This window comes from Leopardus geoffroyi, chromosome A2 (assembly GCF_018350155.1).
Source record: "Leopardus geoffroyi isolate Oge1 chromosome A2, O.geoffroyi_Oge1_pat1.0, whole genome shotgun sequence".
Lineage (NCBI taxonomy): Eukaryota > Metazoa > Chordata > Mammalia > Carnivora > Felidae > Leopardus > Leopardus geoffroyi.
The window spans coordinates 18,683,158-18,707,988 of record NC_059331.1 but is presented as its reverse complement, the minus strand read 5'-3'; the positions used below and the strand labels follow the sequence as shown (position 1 = coordinate 18,707,988).

Genomic DNA, 24,831 nt, shown 5'->3' with positions numbered 1-24,831 from the left:
CTGCTCGGTCAGGCCTCTCAAGACTTGGCCACATAGACGGCCCTCAAAAAACGCTGTGCTGAGTAAAAGAGCGAAAAAGAGCACATTCTGTGCAATTCCATTTATACGGGGCTCTAGAATAGGCAAAACTTGTTTATGGTGGATAAAAATCAGAACAACTGTTGTGTCTGGAGGAAGGGTGGGGATGGACAGGAATGGGGCCTGAAGGGACTTTCTAGGGTGATGAGGACATCTACCTTGATAGAGGGGTTTGGCTGACACAGCTGCATGCTTTTGTCAAAGCTCACTGAATGGTACACTTGGGCTCTAAACATTACAATACATGTACATTTTACCTAACCCCACCCCCCCATACTAAACTCAAGTTAATGATATGCTTACTGAAGTGTTTAGTGGGAAGTATGCTGATGTCAATATGCCTGTGAATTTCAAAGTTCTCTGGCCCTGACTTATCTGCTGCATGCCAGGGTCTTAGACTTGTCAGCCTACTGAACCCCACTTAGATGCTCACAGGCACCTCCAACCTGACGTGGCCCAAATGGAAAAATTCTCCATCTCTATCCCCTAACCCCCATGTGCAACACATTTCCAAAATCTGTCTATCTAGCTTCTGAAATCCACCAGGAGTCTTTCAAGGTTCTTCACTCCCACCACCCCAGCCCCAGCCTGCTCTGGGGATCCAGCCCCACCGCATGGGCTCTTCTCCACCCAGCAGTCAGAGGAGTGGGGTGTTGTTGTTGAGAGTTTTGTGATAAAATAAATATAACATAAAATTGGCCATTTAACCATTTTAAGTGTACAATTCAATGGCATTAATTACATTTATAATGTACAACCATCACCGTTATCTATTTCTAAAGAGGTGTTTTTAAATGCACATCTGACCTTCCCACTGCCACTTTTCAAAATCTTTGGCAGCCCATCTAGAGACCCCAGCAGGATCTGCCTGCCCTTTGGGCCTGCTCACGGCACTCCAGCCACCCAGCCCTGGCTTGTTCCCATGCACTTCCCCTCAGGCCTCCCTGGGCCCCACCTGTCCCTAGGCCAACTCCAGTCTAATGTCTCCTCCTTGTAGAAGCCCCCAAGAGTCTTGGTGCAGCAGCATATCAAACACCCCAGCCTCCCTCCTGGTCCTCCGCACACCTGACCCCCAGGTGTGACTGTGTGTTTGCTTGGGCGGTTACTGGCGGAAGGGCCGCCTCTCCCTCTGGCTTGCGGGCTCCACAGGGCTGAGCAACATACTTCAGCTCTGCCTGATTCTCCAGTGTCAAGGACAGTTCCTGGCTTAACATAAGGGCTCAAAAGTATTTGCAGGGGAAGGAAAGGATGGGAAGAAGGGAAAGGGCTACCATCTGACAGTGGGTACAGGCAGACCTGCCCAAGGTGACCAGCCAGCATCTGGTTACTTCACTGAGCTCTCCTGCCTCTTCCTGCCTCTGGCTTTCTCTGTCACCTCCCTTTCCTGTCTCTCCCCCCTGTTCCTTCTCCCTGTTCCCACTTTATTTATTTCTCTTTTTTTTCTCAATTTTTACTCAATTCTCTTCTCATTCTGTTTCTTTTGCCCACACATATAGGAGCAGGTGTTTTGAGAATAAAATCTCAGGTTTCTGCTCTGAATTAATTTCACATTCATTCTTAGATAACTGTACAGCCCCCTTTGTAGCTAAAAGTTGGAGTGCCATGCCTGACAGCTCCAGCTATGAAACAGCTCCCACTCCCACACAGCTGTCTCTTCTGCATGTACCCAGTGGCTCTGGCCTCTGCCCCGCAGTGGTCCCAGCAAGGAGGCCAAGAGTCCTGCCTCCTGGGAGCACGGACTGGCAGCAGGGCTGGCTGTCCAGGACTGACTGAAGCTTGGCAGGTATTTCCCTATTGACTTGAAGACTGTTTGGCTTCTGGAAGGCAAGCTGCTCAAGGACTGGATGTACTGTGGGAGAAAGGTTTCCCAAAGGGCCTGCCCCCTGGAGACCAACTTCCATCTGGCTTAGTGGTGGAGAAGGGAAGCCTGGGCATGTGTGCAGACACCACCTCCTCCTAGGCCCAGGGAGGAGGGAGACAACTTTGCCTTTCCTCAGCCCACTGCTGATCTATGTCCTCCTAACACCTGCTCCTCATTCCCTACCAGCCCAGGAGGCAGTGTGGCCATGGAGGAGCAGAGGGAAGGGGGCAAGGCTGGTGGCTGCAGCGGAGGGATCCGGTGCGGCACTCACAGCACCTCCCCCGGGCCATCTGGTGCTCCGGCCCTTGCCGGAAAGGAGTGGGATGCAGGCAGTAGAGGAAAGGCTTATGGCCATTGCTTCATCTCCCTCCCTTCTCCACACCGCCCACCATGGGTAAGTGCTTAAGCCCTTACTTAGCCCATGGGTAAGTGCTGATGGAGCAGGTTAGGGGGGAGGCCAGTGCACAGTGGATTAAACATCCTTGGGTTGGTCTCGGCAAAGTCTAGACCTTAGGACAGGCAAAGAAAGACCATGATCATTCTTCTGTAGTTTTTCAGAGGGGCTTCTGAGCAATTCCGACTAGGGCAAGGGAGATGGGAGGCAGATGAGCTCAGATGAGCTGTCTGAACCTGGAAGGCTAGAGATGGGGTAGCAGCTCTATGGCTCCCCACTGGGGCAGAGGGTGGGCCTCCCAGGGGCAGGCTGCGGCTGCACTGTAGCTGGTGCTCTGGGACGCTTCTGCCAATCAGATCTGGAAGCACGGGCATGCAGCCAGCCCTGCGTCTGCACCAGCACGTGCTCTTGTGACACTCTTCCCCGGGTGAGGCCAGACGCACATCTAGAGGAAGTCCAGGCCAGGATGTGCTGCTGGGCTGCCCTTGGCCATCACTCGTATTCTCTAGCAGCTCACTCCCACCCCCACTGCCCACCCAAACCTCACCTCCCAGATTCCACCCAGCAGGCTCACAACCATGCCTTGTCTCCCATCCCCCCTATCAGAATAGAGCCTGATTTGTGCAACAAGGGCCTCCCTCCTGCAGGAGAAAGGGGTGGCAGGCCTGAACATTAAGTCATTGAAGAGTAGAGAGGTGGGCTAATAGGCCTGAGCTGGCATGAGGCATCAGCAAAGCCACCGAGGCTGGTCCCTGGCCCTCTGCCTCTCCTTTAGAGAAATCAGACATTTGGGAAGTTAAGGTACTTTTCTCAGGACCCACATCCAGGGAGAGAAGAGAACAATCTTCCTGTCTTTTCCCTATCACTGGTACTGAATGGGCTTACATCCTAATGCCTCTGGCCTCCTGATCAGTGCTCCTCCTCACAGGGACGGTCTCTTGTGGGTGGTGAGAGATGTTCAGACCCCACAAGGAAACCCCCAGTCTTTTGCCACAATTTCAAACAGGGTAAATTATTCACCTGCCCTGAGCTCCAGGACCACAAAACTCCAGAAAGAAATGGCCTCACCACAAAGAGTGGCTGAGATGGCCTTGTTTGTTCTGAACTCTCCTCAAGAAGAGGAGGAAGAGTGGACTGTGGACAGGGAAAATGGTGCTGAGAGTCCCTGAGGGAAAACTGGAGACCTAGCAACTGATTCTGGATCCCCAGGTCTATTGCTCCAAAATGACCCTGAATAAGCCAAGACTTCCCAAGACTTTGTCTCCTTGTCTATAAACAGAGAGTGCCCTGAGCTCCTTCCCTGACTTCCATGCAGCCTCAATGTTGACATGCCCTGATGAGCTTCGGTGAGCTTCAAGGCAGAATGTGGGACCCAGGCCTCCTCAACCCCGCCACCGCAGCATCACTGCACTAAGCAGTTTCAGACACACAGCCCCACCCTGCAGACAAGGTCCCCAGTATGCCCCCCAGTGGCCAGTGTCTGCAGTGCATCTGGTGCTGGAACCAGCACCACCTCTTCTTGCACCGTAGCAGGGCCCCTGCTGAGAAGAGAGTCCTGGACCTGGGTGTCCTGGGAAAGGTCGCTTTGCCTGACCACCCTGCCACCTAGACACACCCTACTTCAGAACCAGCCCCTGGCCCTGCCCAGCATCTCAGGCCAGGCAGGAGCCCAGCCCACAGACACCAGGGTAATCCCAGAAACGGCCTTCTTGGCTGGCAAAACATCAAGTTAGGAGGTGTGTCAGGACAGGTATGGTCTGACCAGGGCGGATCAGCAGGTGCGTGAACAAAACCTGCAAACTGGGTTTCTCTTTCTGTGCAAAAGGATCAGGAAGGTGAATCTGCTTTTAGCAGAGTGACAATGGACAACCGCTCTGACTCGAGAATTACGTTCTGCCAGCCTCTCAGGAAAATGTGCTGAGGGCTCTTTCTCCTTGACTGGAACACCACTGAAAGCCAGCTCTGGAGAAGAAAAGGTTCTGCTTGGAGACCCTGTCAGAAAAGGGCATCCACCAGGTTCCGAGAACCTGGAGAATGGACTAGGTCAGCATTTCCCAAACTGATGCCATGGAACAGCGGCCCCTAATGTTCTGAGAAAGCAAGTCTGGGAAAGGCTGCTGGCTACAGCTCTGTCTTGGAGCTCCATGGTGCCGTTCAGGGTGCTGAAGGCCTGAGAAGCCTCCCAGCAAAGAACCAATGCATTTGTCTGGCTCAGATTTGCTTGAAGCACCTAGATGAGAGGACTGCTCTTCACCAAACACTGTGAATCTGCAGTTAAGTCTGAGGCCCCTTCCTTCCTGGCCCTGAGCCTCGGCTTCTTCCCGGCACAACGAGGCAGATGGACTGAGTGTGGCCAAGGTCCTCCCACTCTGCTGTTTTTCCTGGCACATTAAAGGCTGGCTCCCTTCCCACGTCACCCAAGGTCCTGGGCTTGGGGGAGCCTGTTGTGTGGCAAGGGCTGGGTGCCCACCAGGAAACCAGTGCCCCATATGTGGCTCTCCCTTGACCTCTGCCCTTCAGGTCCTATAGCTCAAGTGAGCATCTCAGGGAGGCTAAAACCCAGAGGGGCAACACCACACAGGGGCCACCGCAGCATCTCACCCCTGCCTGTCAAACCTCACTCCTGGGGGGTCAGGGCTTCTGGCTTCTGGTTTGTGCTGGCACAAACACACAGGTGAGTTTCTTTGGTGTGGATCACACTGTTCTAAGTACTGAAGAGCAAACACTTACCTAACTGATCAGCTCAGGGATGGGCCTGTTTCTAATCACAGATGTAATAATCACGAGTGTGCACGCCTCCTCAAGGAAGCCCCCACACTCCAGGAGCAACTCCAAACGTACTGAGTCATCTCCCCACAACGGCAGCTCCTTCCTTGGAATCTCACACTTACCTCTCGCAAACCACACATCCCACACCCACAGCACCTCACGTCACAAATAGACCCCGACCTGTGAACAATTATTCTCACTCATCTCCCCCACCCACGAGGTCCAAATGGCTCCTGCTGCTGATAATCCCAGAGACGGCCATGCCTGTGCCTATAGCCCGGCCATGCTCCATCCTGCCCAAGGGCAGAGCCCTGGAGGAGGAACTAGAGACTTCTATGGGTTACCCCAGAGGAGAGGGAGGAAGCTGGCAAGCCCACTCAGTTCATTTCAGAGGCATGGCCCCAGTTCCACTAGTACACTGGGGCACCCAGCCTCCAGGTCCCCAAAAAGAGCCTTCAGGGTTTTGGCTGAGCATCCCACAGCAACTCAAAGCATCCTGAACAAAGCCAGGATGGGGCTGTGGACCCAGGGCACAAAGGAGGCCAATCTAGTGGAAATGGCCCTTCAGTAACTGCTCAGTGAGTGTAGGACACCATCACCCACTGTGAATGCTTGGCTCCCAGCCTGGGTCTCTACCCTGAGATTGTTTCTCTGGGGATGGCTAGCTTTTCTGCCATCTCAGGCCCAGCTAACTGGAATGAAAGTCCAGAGGAGAAGCTTCCCAGGGCCCAACTGGAAGGCTGTTTCCTGCCTCTCCTAAAACCTTGCTTCCCTCACCAGCATCCCCCTCCAGTGCCCACTGTCAGGGAAAGAGGCTGGCCTAGAGCCAGGGAAATCTGCCTCCCCTCCAGCCTGTGGCTATTTATAGCCCTCTCCAAATGAGTATCCATTGAGAAAAGTTGCCCAGAAGCCTGTCTTTGGCCCTCTCTAAGGCCATTTTTCTGGGTCAAACTCACACCAGCTACAAAAGCATCTTCTACTCTGGGACTCTGCCCAAGCTTTCAGGAGGTGCAGGAATCCCTCAGGAGATCTGCGGCCAGGCCTGTTCTCTGCTACCACATCTTGAGCCAGGGAGACACAAATGCTGGTGGCTCAGGGAAACAACCAGGAAAAGAGAGTTGGTTAAAGAGGGGAAGGGAACCGAGGGAGGCATGGGAAGGTAGGTGGGGGAAGCCGGCGCAGAAAGTGGTTACCTGGGTGAGGTGAGGGTTGGGGTTGAACCCACACTGGTTGCAGACCTTGTTGTGACACTGGGTGCAGGTGTTGAAGTTTGGCTGGCTGGGGGTCGACGTGAGGTCCGAGGTCTTACATATGGGACACAGCGTGCTGCTGGGAAGGGGGGCGATCTGGGGGACGGAGTAGGGTGATGTGGGGGTGCTGCCTCTGTCCGGTGACACAGAGGGCGACCGCCCTGATCTCTGCGTCCTGCTGTCTACCTGCAGTGTCCTGCGCGGGCCATCAGCCTCCTGGCCTGCTGGGCCCTGTGCCCTCGTCTCCCGGGGGCTCTCGCGGCCGGGAGCAGTAGCAGAAGCCTGCTTCGGGGTTGGGGAAGCTGCTCTCTGGCTACCCGGGGGCTCCTTGGGGTCCAGTCTCCTGGAAACGCTGAAATGACATTGAAAATCACTATGTTAGAGACACTTCTCAGAGAAGCAGCCTGCAGGGGGCTCTATCAAGCTCGGTGACCCTGCCGAGCCCCATTCCGCTCTCCTCTTCCTGCCCAGTGGCATCATCACAGCTATCATTTGCTGAGTGCTGATTGTGTCCCGTGCTGAGCGCTGACAAGCGTCTCCCATTTGAACCCTGAGCACCAGGTCATGTGGTAGAATCCTGAGTTCCCCTCCTACATCCTGATGAAGTACAGATTCAGATTCAGCAAGTCTAGTGTGAGGTTTGCATTTTTAAGAATCTCTAAGGTGATACCTATACTGTGGTCTGCAGACCACACTTTAAGAACCAAGGCTTTAAACCTATATGTTAGAAACACCTGGAGTTATTTTTAAATTTCTGATTCTCAGATTATACCCCAGACAAATTACATCAGAATCTGTGGGGGCAGGGGCACCTGAGGTGCTGGGTTGAGCATCCAATTTCGGCTCAGGTCATGATCTCGCAGTTTGTGGGTTCGAGCCCTGCATCAGCTCTGTGCTGACAGCTCAGAGCCTGGAGCCTGCTTTGGATTCTGTGTCTCCCTCTCGTTCTGCCTCTCCCCTGCTCACACTTTGTCTTTCTCTGTCTCTCAAAAATAAAAGATAAATAAAAAAGAATCTGTGGGGGCAGGACCCTGGTATTAGTATTTTTCCCTCCCCAGGTGATCCCAACATACAGCACAAGTTCAGAGCTATTGCCCTGGCAGGTCTGTTCTGGTTTGTTCCCTTCAAAGGCTGACCCCAGACAGTTGGAGATGGGTGGGGGAGGCATCCCAATGCCTACCTAGTTAATGCCATCTCCAGCAGTGACAAAGGAACCTACTTTCTGGCAGCTCACCACCAGCAGGCCTGATGCTAGACCAAGTCCATCGAGATGGGTGAAGTGTTACTCTTCCGCTAGTACCAGGCTGGGTGGGGTTGCGGTCCTAAGGATCCAGCCCTTGAGGAACCACTGAGGAGAAATCCAATGTACCTGACCCCCATCTCCATTCTGACCTGGCGCAGCTGCAGGGAAGCCCGCAGAGTTGAGTAGTTCAGTAAGGTAGAAAGTTAAGCTAAACTCAATTTCCTTATTTTCCTTTTCCCCATTTTCCTTTTCCAATTTGAAAGAAGCTGAGCACAAAAAGCCAAAGGCAATGTTTTATATGGCTTCCCTGAAATTCTATCCTTGTTCCAGTGTGTATTCATCTGGGTGGATACTGGCACCCAGGAGACAGGACAGACTGGCTGAGCGCCACTGTGGAGGCTGGACCACAGCTGCCTGCAGGGAAGCCACCCTGGCGCCATCTGCCCTAGTGCCCTGTGTCCTCCTAGGGTCTGACTGACTGACAGGAGGGGATTCTGAGTTTGCTGCCCCTAGATGAAAGCCATCTGCTTGCAAAAAAGATTCAGGGGCCAACTGGTAGGATGTCTTAAAACAAGCCATTTCAGATGGGGGGCGGGGGGGGGGGGGCAGGGGGCGAGGAGCCCACCTGGGGAGGCCTCCTCCAAGACTGTCTGCAATTCTTCCTCCCTTCTGAGGAACAGTGTGGGGAGAGCCACACCTTCGGTCTAATAAAGACTCTTCCAGAAAAAAGAAACACTATTACATGTCTATCAAACATTTCTTTCATCAACCAACAACAGCATATACCCACCCATCCATCCCATCTCACGGACCTGCCACTTTCATCTTCAACAGGATCTCCAGAACCTGAGAGTCTAGCCCCCTTGGGCCATCTTGCCACCAGCTGTGAGGCCCAGTATGTAGTGGCCACAGCATCTCTGGGCCACACTTGGAACTTAGGCTCCACGGCCTTCCAGCAGACTAATTTCTAGGCATGGTAAAGGAAGATTCCCACTTGGTTAATTTATAATTTCATTTTTTATTTGAATGATTTGGGGCTGGAATTTAAAAGCAGCACCTGACTGTATGTTAACTATACTGGAATTAAAATTAAAAGGAAAAAAAAAAAAAAAAAAAAGGAGCCCCTGAAAGCTAATCAGAAGCTACTGAGAGCCCTTTATACCATGTGGAGGGAGGGGCTGCAGTCCCTTTCCCAGGCTGTGTAAGGTCTGAAGTTTTTTTCTGAGGAATGTAGCCATCTCTACTGTCTGTGAGTTGCCTGGTCTGTGACAGGCAATCTTCTGTGTACACAGTTGCATTTTAATTCAATGTTGTATCACCATGTAGTCTTTCTGGGGACAAAATTTGTGTGACAGAGATCCAGATTCAAGTTAACTTTCAGCTCAGCCAGAGTGACAATGACTAAGCAAACAATGCCTTCTGTGGCCCAGCAAAGTCTGTCCGGCAAGGGCTCCCTGCACCTGGGTCTGATGCGTGTGCACGCACTAACACGGTGGCTGTAGGAGACACCTGGCGATCGAGCTGCTTGTCCGCGATCCCTTCTCTTTTCCATCCTCCTGGATGATTCCTCACCCCTTCTCCATGATCTTCAAGCCTCCAGTATGTCTCTCCCTCTCTTAACTGTCACTGACAACCTGCATGCCATCTCACCAAGAAAGTGGGAGCTACTAGAGGAGAATTTGCACATCCACAGCCGCTCGACGTCTGTCCCCCAATATTTGCCAGTCTCCTGTTCCCAAAGCCCACTTCTTACCTTCACAAACCACCTCCTCTCCTTCATCAACCATTTCCCCTCTCTATTGGATGATTTCAATAACCATGCAAACATGCTTCTCCCATCCGCAAAATTAATTAATTAATTAATTAATTAATTAATTAAATAACTTTGACCCACTTTCCCCTTTAGCTACTGCCCCATTTCTCTGCTCCTCCCCTCCCTTCCTCTCAACCCAGTCCAACCTGGCTTTTGCACACCCTTCTACAGAAACCGCTATGGTCATCGTCACCAACAGCCTCCACATTATCAATCCAACAATCCCTTCTCAATCTCTCATCTCACTTCAGCAGCACCACAGGATACTGCTGAGTGCTCCCTCCTTCCTGAGATAAGTTTTCCACTTGCCTTCTGGAACACCTCCTTCTCCCAGGTTTCCTCCTCCCTCCTGGCCACACCTGTTTAAACTCTCTCCCATTCCCAGAACCCCGCTCCTTACACTGGAGGAACCTGGTCTTCTCTGAGTACACACGATCCTGGGTCTCAAAGCCCACCCAGACTCAAGACTTGAAATCCCACTTCCCAGTGACAACTACCAAATATGTGTCTCTGGCCCAGTCCTCTTCCCTGAACCTGTCACTGGTCTAACTGCAGACTCTGCATCTCGACGGAGATGTCATATGCATAGGCATCCCAAACCTGAAGTGTCCAAGCTGAGCTCTTATCTTCCCCTATATGTGCGTTTCCCAGCCTCCCATTGGCGCCATCTCTGACCCCTTCTTCTCCCATCCACGTCAATCATCAGTAAATCTTGTTGGCTTCAGAGTCTGGCCACTCCCACTGCCTCCTCTCTCCCCACCGTCCCCTCTTTTTTTCAGTTCTGCACAAGCCAGGCTGCTTTCACTCACCCCTCTGTGGTCTTCTCTGCATGGCAGCCAGGATACTCCTCTACATACATAAATTAGCCACTTCCCTCCTCTGTCTAAACCCTCCAACACTTCTTTTCCCTCCCAGAAGAAAATCCAAAGGCTTTACAATGGCCCCTGCAAGCCCACGAGATACAGCCCCTTTCCCCCTGGCCCCATCCCCTACTATTCTCTCCCTCCCTCCTTCTACTTCCCGTAGGCCAGGCCACTCTCCTCTGGGCATCCACATCTGCAGGCATTTGCACTCCCTCAAGTCTTTGCGCTGGTGGCATCCTTTCAGGGACACTCTCCCTGATCTATTTAAAATGAAGCTTCTGGGACACCTGGCTAGTTGGAAGAGCATGCGACTTTTGCTCTCTGGGCATGAGTTCGAGCCCCACGTTGGGTGTACAGATTGCTAACAAATAAATAAATAAACTTAAAAAAAATAAAATGTAGCTTCTGTCCCTCCTGCCTCTTTGTTCTCCATGGCACTGAGTACCTTCCAACTCATCATATGTATTGCTTTTGTGTATCCTCTGTGATCCCCGCATTAGACCGTCAGCTCTGTGGGCAGGGCCTCTGTGTGCTACCTCCATAGCTGCATCCCGGAGCCCAGCACAGTGCCTAGCACACACTGGACACACAACTGGTGTTTCCAGAATAGATTGGCTGTAGGCACATCATGACTCAGAAAAGCAAACGTGGCCCAAAAGTGTGTTAGAGCTGAGGAAACAAGGCATGGCACGTGACTAGCATGGCACTCGGCCCTTCCCTGGATCTGAGCTCATGCTGGAGAGAGCTGCAGATATGATAGTGGAGTCCTCTCTGGTTATTGGTTGCACCCCCAGTCCCACCATACAGAATACTCTGCTCACCATGGTGGTGGTGATGCCAACTGAGCCTTACTGTGAGCCCCACTGTGTGCCAGGCACCTATCACATATTAACTCCTTTATGCCTCATAGCAAATCCACAAGACAGGAACCATTTTGCCCATTTTACAGACAAGGAAACTGCTACACATAGGAGTTATATAACTTGCAAAGCCATCATGACTTGTATCAAGGCCTGCAGTCCCTGTCCTTAACCACTGTCGCACATTGTCACTCTCGGGAGCGCAGTGAGGCTGTGGACAGGTAGGCAGCACTGCACTTTGGGCTCTTTGGATTATTTTTTTCTCTTCTGAAGAGCTGGTTAAGTGGAAGCTCCCTAGGAGAAGGTCTCTGACGTTTTGCTCCCCACTGCAGCCCAGTCCTCCCACCACTCTTGGTACTGAGCAAGCCCTCAATAAACATATGCAAAGTAAATGGAAAGATGTGTAAGTGGTTCAGCGAGCTCACAGGGTGGGACTGACCTCAGGCAGCAACACGATTCAGTTGGGACCACTTCACATGGAGTTTGCCCAGCAACGCTGAGAGACTCACAGAGAAAACTAACATTCATTCATTCATTCATTCAGGCATGTAGTCATTCACAAACACCTGCTGACCCCTGGAATAGTTCCAGGCCCCGTGATAGGTATTGACGGTATGAACAAACTATGTCTCTGACAATGGAAGGTGGGTCTACAGGTGTTCATTGTATTGTATTGTATCCTTTACATCTTATACATATTTTATAAGTACTCTTACATTCTTTAGAAATACCTATTCAATATTTAATTGAAATACATTTTTAAAAAAGTGAATCAGACAGGGATCCAGTCCTCTGGGAGCCTACAGTCTAGAGGGGAGACGGATGTGCAAACAAATCACCGCACGACATGCCTCCACACGGTCCAGGGAAGGGACAGAAGTCTGATGAGGCTTCTCCTTGAGGTGAAAGGGATAGGTAGGTAGAGGTGAGAGCACATGAAAAGGCTCAGAGACATGACAAAGCATGCTCAGGCTGGGTGGCTGTGGGGGGCAGGCACGGCAGGTTTAAGCCAGTGCTATCCCCTGCACCTAGAACAGCTCCCAGCAATCCTGTGGTCTGAACTTCCTGAACTACGGGCAAGCTTAGAGCTAAAAAGGGAAAGGCCAGGGGAATAATAGGGCCTCTAAGGTTTTCAAACAAGAGAGTGCTCTGGCTGTGTGTCAAGGAGACAGTAGAGGCAGGGAAACAGTGAAAAATCGGCAATAGCCCAAGAGACAGTCCATGGGGTGAGAGGGAGGGAAGTTTCAGCAGAGGTATTCTGGCTTGAGGTCTGAGGAGGAATGGTCCTTTTGATTGAGACTGGGGGTCCAGGGACAGAAGCCAGTCGGTGAGCAGAGAATGGGGAATAAAATGGCAAAATCATGAAGTTGGATCTGGTTTTGTTGAGGTGGGGAGGTAGGTACAAGAGGTATCAGGAGATGGGTCGGGGCTTGGATTCAATTCAGAGAAGTCTAGATATTTCTATTGGGGAGAGTTAAGGGTTCGATTCACAGGCAAGCCTCAGAGATCACACGGGAGCAGTGGTCTAGGAAAGATTTGTGGGGAGCACCAATGTTTATGGGAGCAGAAGAGATGCCAGAAACGGAGAAGTCAGAGAAAGAACAAAAAGACACAACCTCCTCCCAGGGTTTGAGAAGCTCCCAGAGGAGGAGCATGCAACAAACTGCTGTGAAGAATCTCTGTGCCTGAAGGCTGCGACACTGGAGAAGCCACAGAAGAAAAGTCTATACCAGTGAGGGCCGCACCCTGTGACTGCCCAGGCCCTCTCCCACCCAGACCGACCTGAGAAGGGCTGGCTCCCCATCCTGCTCAACACAGGACCCACCCATCTCTTGCAGGAGATGCAGGAGCTCCATCTGTGACACATCCCTGGATGCAAGTCTCATAGAGACCAGGATGGCTGGGGTAGCCCTGGGCCTCTTCAGGCAGCCCTCCTTAATAAAGGTCTCCACTGGGTAGAGAAGGGAGAGAGGAAGGAAAGGGGGAGGGAAACGTCCACAGGTAGGACACAGCTCAGCCCCACAGAAGACCTGGTTTCATGGATCTGGACCATCAGCAGTGAGGCTCCATGAGGCCAATGGTCCTCCCAAAAGCCCCAGGGACCGCTCTTGCTTGGTGAGGGTTGGGATAAGCACAGGTGAGCAAGGAGGGAAGAAGGACACTGCCATAAAGCAGAGGAGACACAGGAGGACAAGTAGGTGAGAAGGAGGGAGAGAGCAGAGATATGAAGGAGTGGCTGGAAGCCAAGCAAGGAAGACTAAAAATGGCTTATCCAGGGATACATATTTTTAAAAGATAGTCAAGAAAGGTAGAGGGGGGTAAAAATAGCTGGATTTCTACCAGCTTTCCTCCCTTTCAGCACTAAAGGCTATTGACTGATCAGAAACAAGTCTTGAAGCTGTTTAGCAGGGCTGGAAGGACCACCCCCCTGGCCACATGGGTGCTGTTGGGGAGGGGCACAGAGCCAATTCAGTTGGCATCCCCCTCGGCACTCCTCAGTACCCCAGTAGCCTCCTGTCCCATAACATGACCACCACTGGGAGAAATGATCCAGACTGTGCTGGTCAGACCTGGGCTCGCCGCTGTCAGATATCCCAGGAAAGGCATGAAGCCAACAAGCTCCACTGACCAAAGATGCCCCAGCCACCAGGTACATCCCTAAGGTCAGGGCCAACAGGGAGAGATGTGGCTGCCCAGCTCCACAGTGGGGAGGAGCCTAGAGCCACTGCGGCAGCTGTGCTCAGAGAGGACCTGCTCAGGCTGAAGCAGACTAACAGAAGGAGAAGCAGGGAGGCAGGGAGACAGTGCGGGCTCCAGAGGGAAAACCAGGCTGGGTTCCACATGGCAGCATTCTAGAGCATGCCCCCCACCGCCTCCAGTTGAATATTTAAAAAAGAAATACTTCACACCAATAAATGACTGTCTTTGTTCACCAGGAGGGGATTGAACTTAGGGAAACTGTTTTTCTTAAGTCAGAGCAGCCGGAAGAGGTCCCACAGCTTCAAACAAGGTTTTGATAAATTCATGGCTGACCTTTCTGTAATAGGCAATTATGACTGGGCAGATGCTGTGGGAGGATCCTCTCCTTTCAGGCCCATGCCAGGAAGGGCCACTGGGCCACCCACTGGTACCTGTGGATTCAGGCAGAGAAGCAAGGGTTGCAGAATCTTGGTTTGGGTTTTTCTGTGTATTTTTTTTTTTTTTTAAGTAATCTCCACACCCAACGTGGGGCTTGAACTTACAACCCCGACCCAGATCAAGAGTTGTATGCACTGCTGACTGAGCCAGCTAGGCGCCTCAGGGTTGCAGAATCTTGGGAAGCACGATCAGGTCGTGGGTTCTGGAGCAATTCTCTCACAAATGGATGGGAGAACACAGAAAGTTTGACTTTAGAAAAAACATTCCAGTTTCCACACACAAAAAAAGCTTCTTGACCTACCCAGTTTCAGGCCAGTGGCCTTCTGCCTTTCTGATCATGCATCCCTATCAATAAAGTATGTTTGCATACCCCCAACATATGAATACTTATCCACCGATTACGTACACATGTATTACTGATAAAACACACCTCCCCAAATGGAAAAGTTTGAAAGGATGAGATAGGATATAAATGTTTTCACAGCTTTAGTTGGCTGCCTCATCTCCCTCCCCTTCTTGGCACGTGTGCCCCAGTTTGGAGGCTCTGCTGAGGAAATTCTTTTATTTTTAATTTTTTTTTTTTTATTTTAGAGAGAGAGAGAGAGCACAAGTGGGGGAGAGGGGCAGAGGGAGAGAGATAGAATACCAAGCTGGCTCCATGCTCAACACAGAACCCGACACGGGGCTCGATCCCACGACCCTGGGATCACGACCTGAGACGAAATCAAGACTTGGACACTGAACCGACTGAGCCACCCAGGCGCCCCCCCTGCTAAGGAAATTCTTAATCTCCCAATGTTAAAAGGAGTCTGTTGGTGGCCCAGACCAGATTCTCTCCTGCCCCCAGACCTGCCCCATTGAAGGTGGACTTAGGTCAGTGTCAGGAAGACCCCTTCCTGACCACCTATCAACCAAAAAGAATTTGCTCTGCTGAGACCAACAGCACAGAGGTGAGGGTCTCCATAACACTCAGCTACAGCACTCAGAACCTTTCATGGGACAGGAAACCTAGACCATAGGCTCAGAGCCTCTGAGTTGCTCTCTTGAAGCCAGGGGATGCCCTGCTGGCTAGAGAGGGAAGGTACCACCCACAGGGTTCCTGGGTGGTGGTGGTAGGGTGTCATGCTACACACAGAGCTCCCCAAGAGGCCGACATCCTCCCCTCCTAACTTCCAGCCCCTTGAAGCTCCTGCCCCACTATGAAGGTAAGGTTCCAAGACCCAAGAGACCCCAGAGAATTAGCTCCTCTCCTACAAGTGAGGACAAAGCACCTTGCCATCCTGGTGACAGCCCCCGCAGCAAGTATATACTTGTGCACTTGGGCATACACGTACTCACACCCCTGAGCAGACAAACCCATGTGAAGATCCCCACCACCTCCACTCATCGTTTCCACTTAGGAACATCTAGCAGTTGGAACTCTTCCTGGGACCAAACAACAAGCTTCAGCTGGTGCCAGGCCAGTCCATCTGGGCCAGCAGAGAACATGTTTAAGGCAGTGAGCTGTGACTGCTTTGCTGCTGCTGAGGGAGAGTTTGGGATGATTCGCCAGGTGGGTCAGGATGGCAGAGAGGGTGACGAGAGGGACCAGTAGAAGTGCAAGCTGCTGCCATCCAGCATGGGCCAGGGGAGCTGCCAGCATGAGAGGAGAGACCACCAGCACTGGCAGCAAGGTGGGGGCCGGTCCACAACTGTGAGGAAAGCAGGCCCTGGGGACCCCATTCCCCAGCCCTGGGGCCCACATGTTCTGAGCATCTCTCAGAACAATCCCATTTGGTCTTGGTTCCCTTTAGATCCAGCCCATCTCCAGAATCCAGAACAAGAATGGGAAATAAGGGTAACTTTCCTCTAACCCTGTTAAGTGATAGTGACTGCATAGAGCACTGGGCTTGGGAAAGATCTGTGGGAAAGACTGTTGCCATCACTTAGTAAGGTCTGTCATGAACCTGGGAGTAGGGCCATAGAACTGTCATCCGTGATGTAAAACAAAACCAGACCCTTAGAGCTGCCTAAAGTGACACCCAACATCCTGGAGTGTCTCACTGAGAGCTGGGCCAGGCCCAACTCAGGACAAATCCATCCCCGCAAGAAAGAGACCAGAGAATACATGTGGTGTTTACCTATGACCTTCCCTGCAGCCCCATTTTCACCTCCATCCCATGGCTTTCCCAGAGCCACGGCAGCTGTATGTAGGCATCAGTCGGCTAGGGCAGCGAATGCCAGAAGCTTGGTGTAACTGGGAATGTCTCTTGTACCATGGTGCTTGTGGCAGGGGACATTGTGTGGCTGATGGCTTGCCTGAGGCACATGGTGGCAGACACCATCCTCCTGCTCTAAGGACTCTATTGAGGGGTTACTAGTCCTTTCATCATACCTTCATCATTCTTAAGGAGTTTCTCTCTAGAAATTTTTGTTCATTCATTCATTTAAAAAGGGCTCATAGGAACCACATTCTCTAGCTCTTCAATATCTAAAAGTATCTTTGTGGTCATTAAACTTGAACAACAGTTTGTCTGGATATAAAATTCTAGGTTCAGGGGCACCTGGATGGCTTAGTCGGTTAAGCGTCTGGCTCTTGATTTTAGCTCAGGTCATGATCTCACAGTCTTGAGATCGAGCCCCGTGTTGGGCTCCACGTTCAGTGTGGAGATTCTCTCTCTCTCTCTCTCTGCCCCTCTCCCCCACTTGTGCTCCCTCTAAAATAAAAAAGATTTAAAAAATTTAAAAATTCTAGGTTTATGCTTTCTTTCCCTGAAGACTTTGCAGGTCCAGCCCCTCTGCTTTCTAGTATCAACTCTTATTGTGGTGAGTTCTGGGCCAGCCTGATCGGCTAGCTCCCCTTATAGGTATATTAACACTTTCCTCTGCAGTGCAATAGTTTTTCGTTAGTTCAATAAGGAGAATGAACAGGAGATTCTTTTAATTCATCATATTTGACTAGAAGACATTTTACAACCGAAAACAAATACCATTTTTCTCTGGCTTTCCACTGTGCAAGCTCTAACTTTTCTAAAGCATGGGACCCTTTATAAATCGAATTTAAAACCTTAGATTTAGGGCGTGCCTGGCTGGCTCAGTCAGTAAAGCATGCATGCAACTCTAAATCTTGGGGTTGTGAGTTCAAATCCCACATTGAGTGTAATACCTAAAAATGAAATCTTTAAAAAATAAAAAAATTAAAATAAAACAAAACCTTAGATTTCATCCCTAAGAAGAAAAAAAGTACACATTCATGAGCATTTTTGTTTGATTTCAGAAGCTCCTAGGAACCAAATTCCTCAATGACTAACTTGGCCTGGGACCAGCAGGCCCAAGCCTATCACACCGGCCTGTCACGCACATGCCCCCAGTACAAGTGCCTGAGGCCTGGGAGCTCTTGACAAGCTAGCAGCAGCTTTCCTGTGTTCATGCCCACAGGCTTTCCAGAGGCACAGCTGAACACCTCCTCAGTGCCATTCAAACCCAGCTTTAGATGTGGAACATCCTGGGCCTCCCTCCCTATACATGTGCCCCCAAGCCCAGTCCCAAGGCCACCCCCCTGCAAGGCACCATTTACTATCTGTTTTTCAGTTCAGACTGAGCCCTCTATGAGGGCAGGGGTGCCCAGAATCTAATGTGTTTGCCAAAGGACACAGAGGTTCCACAGGCTCTTTTAATCAATTGATGAAAAATAATTTGTAATTGGGCAAGGTTTGTAGGAAATGACCCTGCTAAGGCTTGAAACAAGCAACTTCTTTTAGGTGAATTAATCAGTCATATTTACATTATTCACAGTTTACAAAGATCTGGTTTAGCCAATTATCACAAATTCCAAGAGGAAGAGATCCAAAGGTTGGGTTTTACTACAGTACATAAAGGAGCTGGCTTCTTGAGCTAGAAATCAGTAGGAGGGAAGTGTTACTGTTTTCAGTGCCCTGATGCCTTTTTTCCCACATATTTCACAGACCTGGGTAAGAGCTCATCAACAGGAGACTCCTGACAGAACCAGGGGAGGTGGGGGCCCATGCTGGGAGCTCAAAGGGCCAGAGAAAGGAAGAGGAGACAGGGAGAGGCCAGACCAGAGTCCCCACCCAGAGCTAAGCCCCAGGTCAGCAGCTCCTTGAAGGGCTCTCCTCATTACCCCCCAGGCTTTCCCAGGGACCCTACCTGGGACACCAGAAGAAAAAAGGGGACCAACCTTAGGACCCGTCCCTTTGCGCACCATAAAGACTGAGCCCAGGACCCTGACACTTGTCTGGGCAAATCACAGTACACCCCTACACCAAGCCTTACATTATGCACAGCATTTGCACTTTAAGGAATTTCCTGGCTTTTCCAGCCCTCTTCAAGAGTGCCTCCAGGCCAGTCGGACACCCCCATGGACTCCCCTACCTGGCTCAGCTTCCTGAGGGGACACATGGCCACACAGGCAAATTCTCAGTCCCTTCTCCACAGCCTTCTCAAAAGCCTCAGCCCCAGTGCTGGTCCTCTGTTCACATTTACTGACCCTGTCTTCTGGAAGTGCCATGGCTCCCAAATGTGGCCTAGGAGTTCTGATCCAGCCAAAGCCACTGAGGCTCCTGCCCCCCACCCAGCTCCAGGCTTATAGACACCTGCATTAGGACCCTGCATGGGAACAATTTTGAGATGTGAAGTGTCCCAGTTTTCTGGCTCAGGGGGAGTACTCCTAAGGCTAGGAAGCTCTAATCAGGAGTCAGAAGTCATTACATAAAGCTGAGCCAGCTTTTCCCAGCTTCTAGCTCCTGCAAATTCTACTACTACAGCCTTTTACCAAGGGGATAGTGTTGTGCTTATTAGCTCTCTTCCAAAATCTGCTGAAACCAGAAAGTTGAGATAGTTAAGAGAAAACCACAAGTCTTTGCGACTGTGGAGGCCACAGGCCCAACTCTCCCATGCCAATCCCAGTAGGGCAGAAGCCAGAAAACTCTACAAATTCCTGCCCAGTCTTCAGACCTACAGCTGAGGACTTAGCACTCAGCCTGCGCTTGGGGGTTGCCAGGACACAGCCTCAGTCCACAAAGATGGCTAAGGGCCTACTTCACACCCAGCCCTGCTCCAAGCACAGGAAGACAAGAGCCAACAATGCAGTTAGCAAGATATCCCAGCGTCTGCATCATTAATACATGAATTGGGTGAACACCTGCTGGGTACGGTGCTCTCTGCTAGACCTGGAAACACCCCAAGGTATGAGGCTTCCCAGAGCTTATTCCTCCAGACTCCTAAGGAAACCCCACCTGGCTGAGACCTCTTGATTCCTTTCTCATGGGAAGCTGGTAGTATCCAAAAACTATGTCTATTGGGTATTTTGGGAGAGAAAGAAATACCAAAGTAATGTCTGCCCACTCCATGTTAAAAAAATCTCCCTGTCCAGAAATCAGAACTGCTATTTTTTTATTTAAAAATTTATAAACTTTTTTAAATGTTTTTTTAAAATTTATTTTTGAGAAAGAGAGAGCACGAGCAGGGGAAGGACAAAGAGAGAGGGGGACAGAAGATCCAAAACGGGCTCTGGGCTGAAAGCAGCAAGCCCCACGCAGGGCTTAAACTCACGAACTGCAAGATCATGACCTGAGCCAAAATCGGGACGCTCAACAGACTGAGCCACCCAGGCGCCCCTAAAAACTTTTTTTTACTAGCAATACCTTTCTTGCTTTTTATGGTTCTATACAAGAAAAAGGGAAAACTTGTCAGTGACCTAAAAAGAGAATTATGATTGGGAATTATCCATGGCCCTTAGTTTCAGCTCTGAGTTAAATCATCACAAGGGGTCCCACCCCCACTCACCTCCCAGAGCCACCCTGTTGGCACTCATCCCTCTGTCACTTGCCCCCATAGCCCAGGGCCCCGTGCTAGCTCTTGGCCAGGGCTATTCCAACAGCTAAAGAATCCTGCCCTTGGACAAAGGGTCAGCAGCCCTGGTGTGGGGCCAGGCAGTCTTGGCACTAGATGTGACAGGTTATAACATGAGAATGAAATCCTCTGAACAATACCTTTTACAATTTCAAATTTATTACAATTAAAAGAATTCAAAGCAAGTGTTCTCACACATAAAACTCCACATACCATACACAAAATAATTAGAACTTAAATGTGTGTGTGTGTGTGTGTGTGTGTGTGTGTGTGTGGTTGGGTGGGTGTAGGGTCCTCAGGGGGCCCCAGAGAAAGAAATGAATGTGGACTGGCAGAATCAGAGAAAACCATGGAGGAAGACAGGGGGGAGGAAAGAGGGTTCCAGAGAAAAGTGGTCATCTGTCTTTCCTCCACACACAGTCACCATGAGGGTCCTTGGAGCCCAGCACAGAGCCTGGAACAGAGCAGGGCTCAGTAAGTGTTTGTGGACTGAAAGACCAATGAACTGAGGTAAATGATTAGGGAATGGGTGGTCCTCTGTGGCTGCAGTGGCTGACACACTGGCCGTGGAGGAGGGAGGATGTGTTGCCACAATCCTGGGGCCTATAGACTTCTCCAGCTGATGATAGACAGTCTGCATGGCGGGGGACAAAGGTGTCTGAGGTCTGGGACAGAGACACAGGGCAGGCCCAGCTCAGGAGTGTTGTTCAGAAAGCCCACTTGAAAGCAGCCTGGGAGCACCTGGGTGGCTCAGTCAGTTAAGCATCAGACTTCAGCTCAGGTCATGATCTAATAGTTCATGAGTTCGAGCCCTGCATCGGGCTCTGTGCTGATAGCTCAGAGCCTGGAGCCTGCTTCAGATTCTGTGTCTCTCTGCTCCTTCCCTGCTCGCGCTTTGTCTCTCTCTCTCTGTCTCAAAAATAAACATTAAAAAATTAAAATTAAAATAAAAAAAAAGAAAGCAGCCTGGCTTTTCTGTGGCAACTACACAATCACAGCCCCAGAGCCTCACACAAGCCACCTGTGCTAAGTGCTCACTCTTCCTGTCCAGAGAGAGGAAAATGCCACCAGCCCCACCCTGCGTCGCTGGGTCACCGCACAGCAGCCCTGCAGGCCGCTCTGCCCTCAAAGCACCCCACCCTTTGCCCTCAAAGGCCCTCTGCCCTCAAAGCACTCCACCATGGGGTCTCTCCTATCTCTGCCGCTTCCTTTTCTGGCGCTGCCTTCAGGCAGGGAGTCTGGAGGCTCCTCACCTGACCATCACTTCTCCCAGCTTGTGTTCTGCTCTCTTTCTAGAAGGTCCTTTCCTTAAAACCCATTCAACCTTCAAAACCCAGCTCAAGCACTCTGTCCTCGACAGGGCCTTCCCCAGAGCTCCCAACCCCGGAAATTTGCCATGCTTTCCTGCAGACTCCTCCAGCCCCAGGCAGGACAACTCCTGTGGGCGCCTCCCTGGTCCGGTCTCCCTCTCTCCCATCCTCTCTCCCCTCCAAGGCCAAATGCCCAGACCCAGAGGGGGCCAGTGCCGAGCAAGTGTCCATCTACAGAATGCAATTCTTTACAGGGCTTGTGTGAGAAAATCAGAACGACAAAGAATGGCATCTAGAGATGGTAAGTGAGACTCAAGATTCCAGCAGGAAAAACATACCCTCCTCTAAGTAATTCCCACTGTGACATTAAAGGATATTTAAAAAGAAAGCCACCCAGTACCCTTCCAGCCTTCAACATTATTGCATCCATTGTTCTACCTGCCCTGTTAGACCTGTTGCAGACAAATGCCCACGGACTGTGGCTCATTTTCTGTTTGCACCAACTCCGCAGTCTTTACCCTGCAGTTTTGCTCACCTCTCACTTCCTATGGGTCTAACTCAGAAGTCTGCTATCTACCTGAAGCACTTTGGCTCCTGCCTCTCCTCCCTTACATTGTGAGGATCCAGAAGGTGCTGGGGGTTCCTTTCAAGATCCCTCTTGTGGGAGACTCACCTGTCAGCCCCTCGGGGAGCTTGCCTCCCACTATTAGAGATTCTCCAGCAAGGTGAGAGGCTGGAGGACTTCCTGCAGGAGGTGTCCCCCTCACCACTCCTAATTCCCATCCTCCCCTCCTGGCTCAAGGGCTGATGCTCACTCCCCCCTCACTGCTCAGCCTGTTCGGGGGGAACTAACTCTCTCAGGAGGCCCCACAGCCTAGTCTAAGGCCCAAAGCTCCATCCAAAAAGCATTAGTCCCTTTCAGGAGGCTAGAGCCACCTTTGGCCAGGAGAGGTCCTCCCTCTGGCCAACCACCAGCAGATTCCCTCTGCTATTCTCTTCCCCTTCCTTCCCTTTCCAGGGCTCTGTGTCTGGGCAACAGAAGGTCAGGGATGCCTGTGTTCCTACCTGACACATTTTCACATGTTGAGAGCATTAAACTCAGCTGCTCGGGCTTCAACACCATCAAGATAGATGTTCTCATAGGGAAAATACCTGCCTGTGGGTCTGAGAGTGGTGATTAAGAGCTGAGAAAAAAGCACGACAAGACACTGTGTGAATGTGGCGTGTGCACACGTGCTCGCATGTGTGTACAGGGCTATGCACGCTCCGGTCTGTGCGTGTGCACATGCACACTCACGTGAGCACATGTGAGCACCTGTGATCACACTCTTCACGGCACATGGCGAGCCATTGTGTAATGAGTAAGACACTGTCAAGGAGGCCAGCTCCCAAGGGGAAGGCCAAATGCCCTGAGGGATTAGCCCAGCCCTGAGTCACAATGCCTAGACTGCCTGGGCCAGACTGAGCCAACAGCGGGGCCAGGGTCACCCCAGCCTGACGGAGAGCGGTGCCAGGTGCACAGTAGGCACTGAGGAAAACATTAGCCCTTCCTTCCTCCCTTCCTTCCTTCCCTGGCTTGAAGCAAGGAGAGTGGGCAGGAAGCCTGGGATTTTGATGCCAAAGTCTTTAGGGAAGTGGGAAGTAATAGAAGCCCAGCATTGCTGAGGGAGAGAGAGGTAGAACCATATGGCCTATGGCTGACAGGACAGCAAAGACCCAGGTCTGAGGGCCAGGTTTGTGTAGCAGACCCAAAGACCCCCTAGCTAGGGGGAGCAAGCAAGTGAATGTGAACCTGGACGCCTGTTGCAGGGTGAGGGCAATGCTGTACTCAGGCATAGCCAGGCTCTCACCTGGCAGAAGGTGGAAAGAACGTCTGGGGAAGGTGCTGGGGGTCCAGGGTAGTTTGGGGTTCCAGAGAACAGGGTGGGGTATCTGGGATAGAGGATGTGGTGAATACAGGTCCAAATACAAAAGGGAGTGACAGAAGGGATTAGGGCTCCAATGGCAGCCAGAATGGCACAAGTGGGAGGCTTCGGTGAACACCAGATCCTTATCAAGAGCTACAGGGTGCCTGGCACTGGACGCGCTAGAGACACTGGTTACTAGCAGTGAGCAAGGCAGACAAGGCCGGAACTTGCCTTATGGTACAGGAGACAGGCAAAGACCAAGATAAACAGGTAGGTCTAGATTTATCCAGAGTATAATAAGAACAAGGAAGTATACTAAGAAATAAGGAAGGAGAAAGACGATGCTGGTGAGTTGGGGGGGGGGGGCACTTCTGGAGGAGGGACACATGAGCAGAGTCATGCAGACATCCTGGGAGGGGCCAAGCTGAGGCCCAGGGAGGGGCATCCCAGGGGAAGAAATGTCAGGGGCTTAGGCTTTGTAGCGAGTGTGTGTTGCAGGCAGGGAGCCACCAGCAGGCCACTAAGCCTGGAGGGAGGGGGATGCGTAGAAGTCGGGCTGGGAAGCCTGGTACGTGGGAGCAGACCCTGCTTCCAGACTCCTTCCCAAGCTTTGGCATCCCGTCTCAGTGCCCATCCATGTGTCTTCTCAGGCTGCTGAGATGCAAGAATCCCTGTATTCTATTCACAATAGCCAAAAGGTGGAAGGAACCCAAATGTCCAACAGATGAAATATCAACAGATGACAAAACAAAATGTGGCATGTACACACAATGGAATATCATTCAGCCTTCAAAAGAAATGCAATTCTGAGGCTCTTGGGTGACTCAGTTGGTTAAGCGTCTGACTTCCACTCAGGTCATGATCTCACGGTTTGCGGGTTCAGGGCCCCACATGGAACTCTGTGCTGACAGCTCAGAGCCTGGAGCCTGCTTTGGACTCTGTCTCCCTCTCTCTCTCTGCCCCTCCCCTGCTCACTCTCTCTCTCTCTCTCTAAGAATAAATAAACATTAAAAAAAAAAAAAAAAAGAAATGCAATTCTGACACATGCTACCACTGGATGAACCTTGAGAACATTATGCTAACTAAGATGTCAGATATAAAAGGACAAATATTATCTGACTGCCCTGATATGAGGTATCTAGGATAATCAGATTCACAGAGACAGAAAGAAGAACAGTGGTTATCAGGGGGTGGGGAGGGGTCTGGGGAACTAGTTTAATGGGCACAGTTTCTGTTTGAGAAGAGGAAAGAGTTGTGGAGACGGATGGTGGTGGTAGTTACACAACACTGAATGCACTTCATGCTGACGAATTGTACACTTACTAATGACGAAAATGGTAAAAAAAATTTAAGGCTTATTTATTTTTGAGAAAGAGAGAGACAGAGTGCTAGAGGAGGAGGGGCAGAGAAAGAGAGAGAGAGATACACACAGAATCCAAAGCAGGCTCCAGGCTCCAAGCTGTCAGCACAGAGCCCAACGCGGGGCTCGAACTCA

The 24,831-nt window shown here is 51.1% G+C and overlaps 1 protein-coding gene across 2 annotated transcripts in view; it reads right to left on the bottom strand.

The window, feature by feature from the left end:
- The window catches only part of BSN (bassoon presynaptic cytomatrix protein), a 95,457-nt gene that overhangs the window by 33,702 nt on the left and 36,924 nt on the right, over nucleotides 1–24,831 (bottom strand). For both annotated transcript variants that reach the window (XM_045496851.1, XM_045496853.1), the window contains exon 2: nucleotides 6,296–6,704. In XM_045496851.1, coding sequence (XP_045352807.1) covers nucleotides 6,296–6,704 — 409 coding nt within the window. The remainder of the gene's footprint in view (nucleotides 1–6,295; nucleotides 6,705–24,831) is intronic.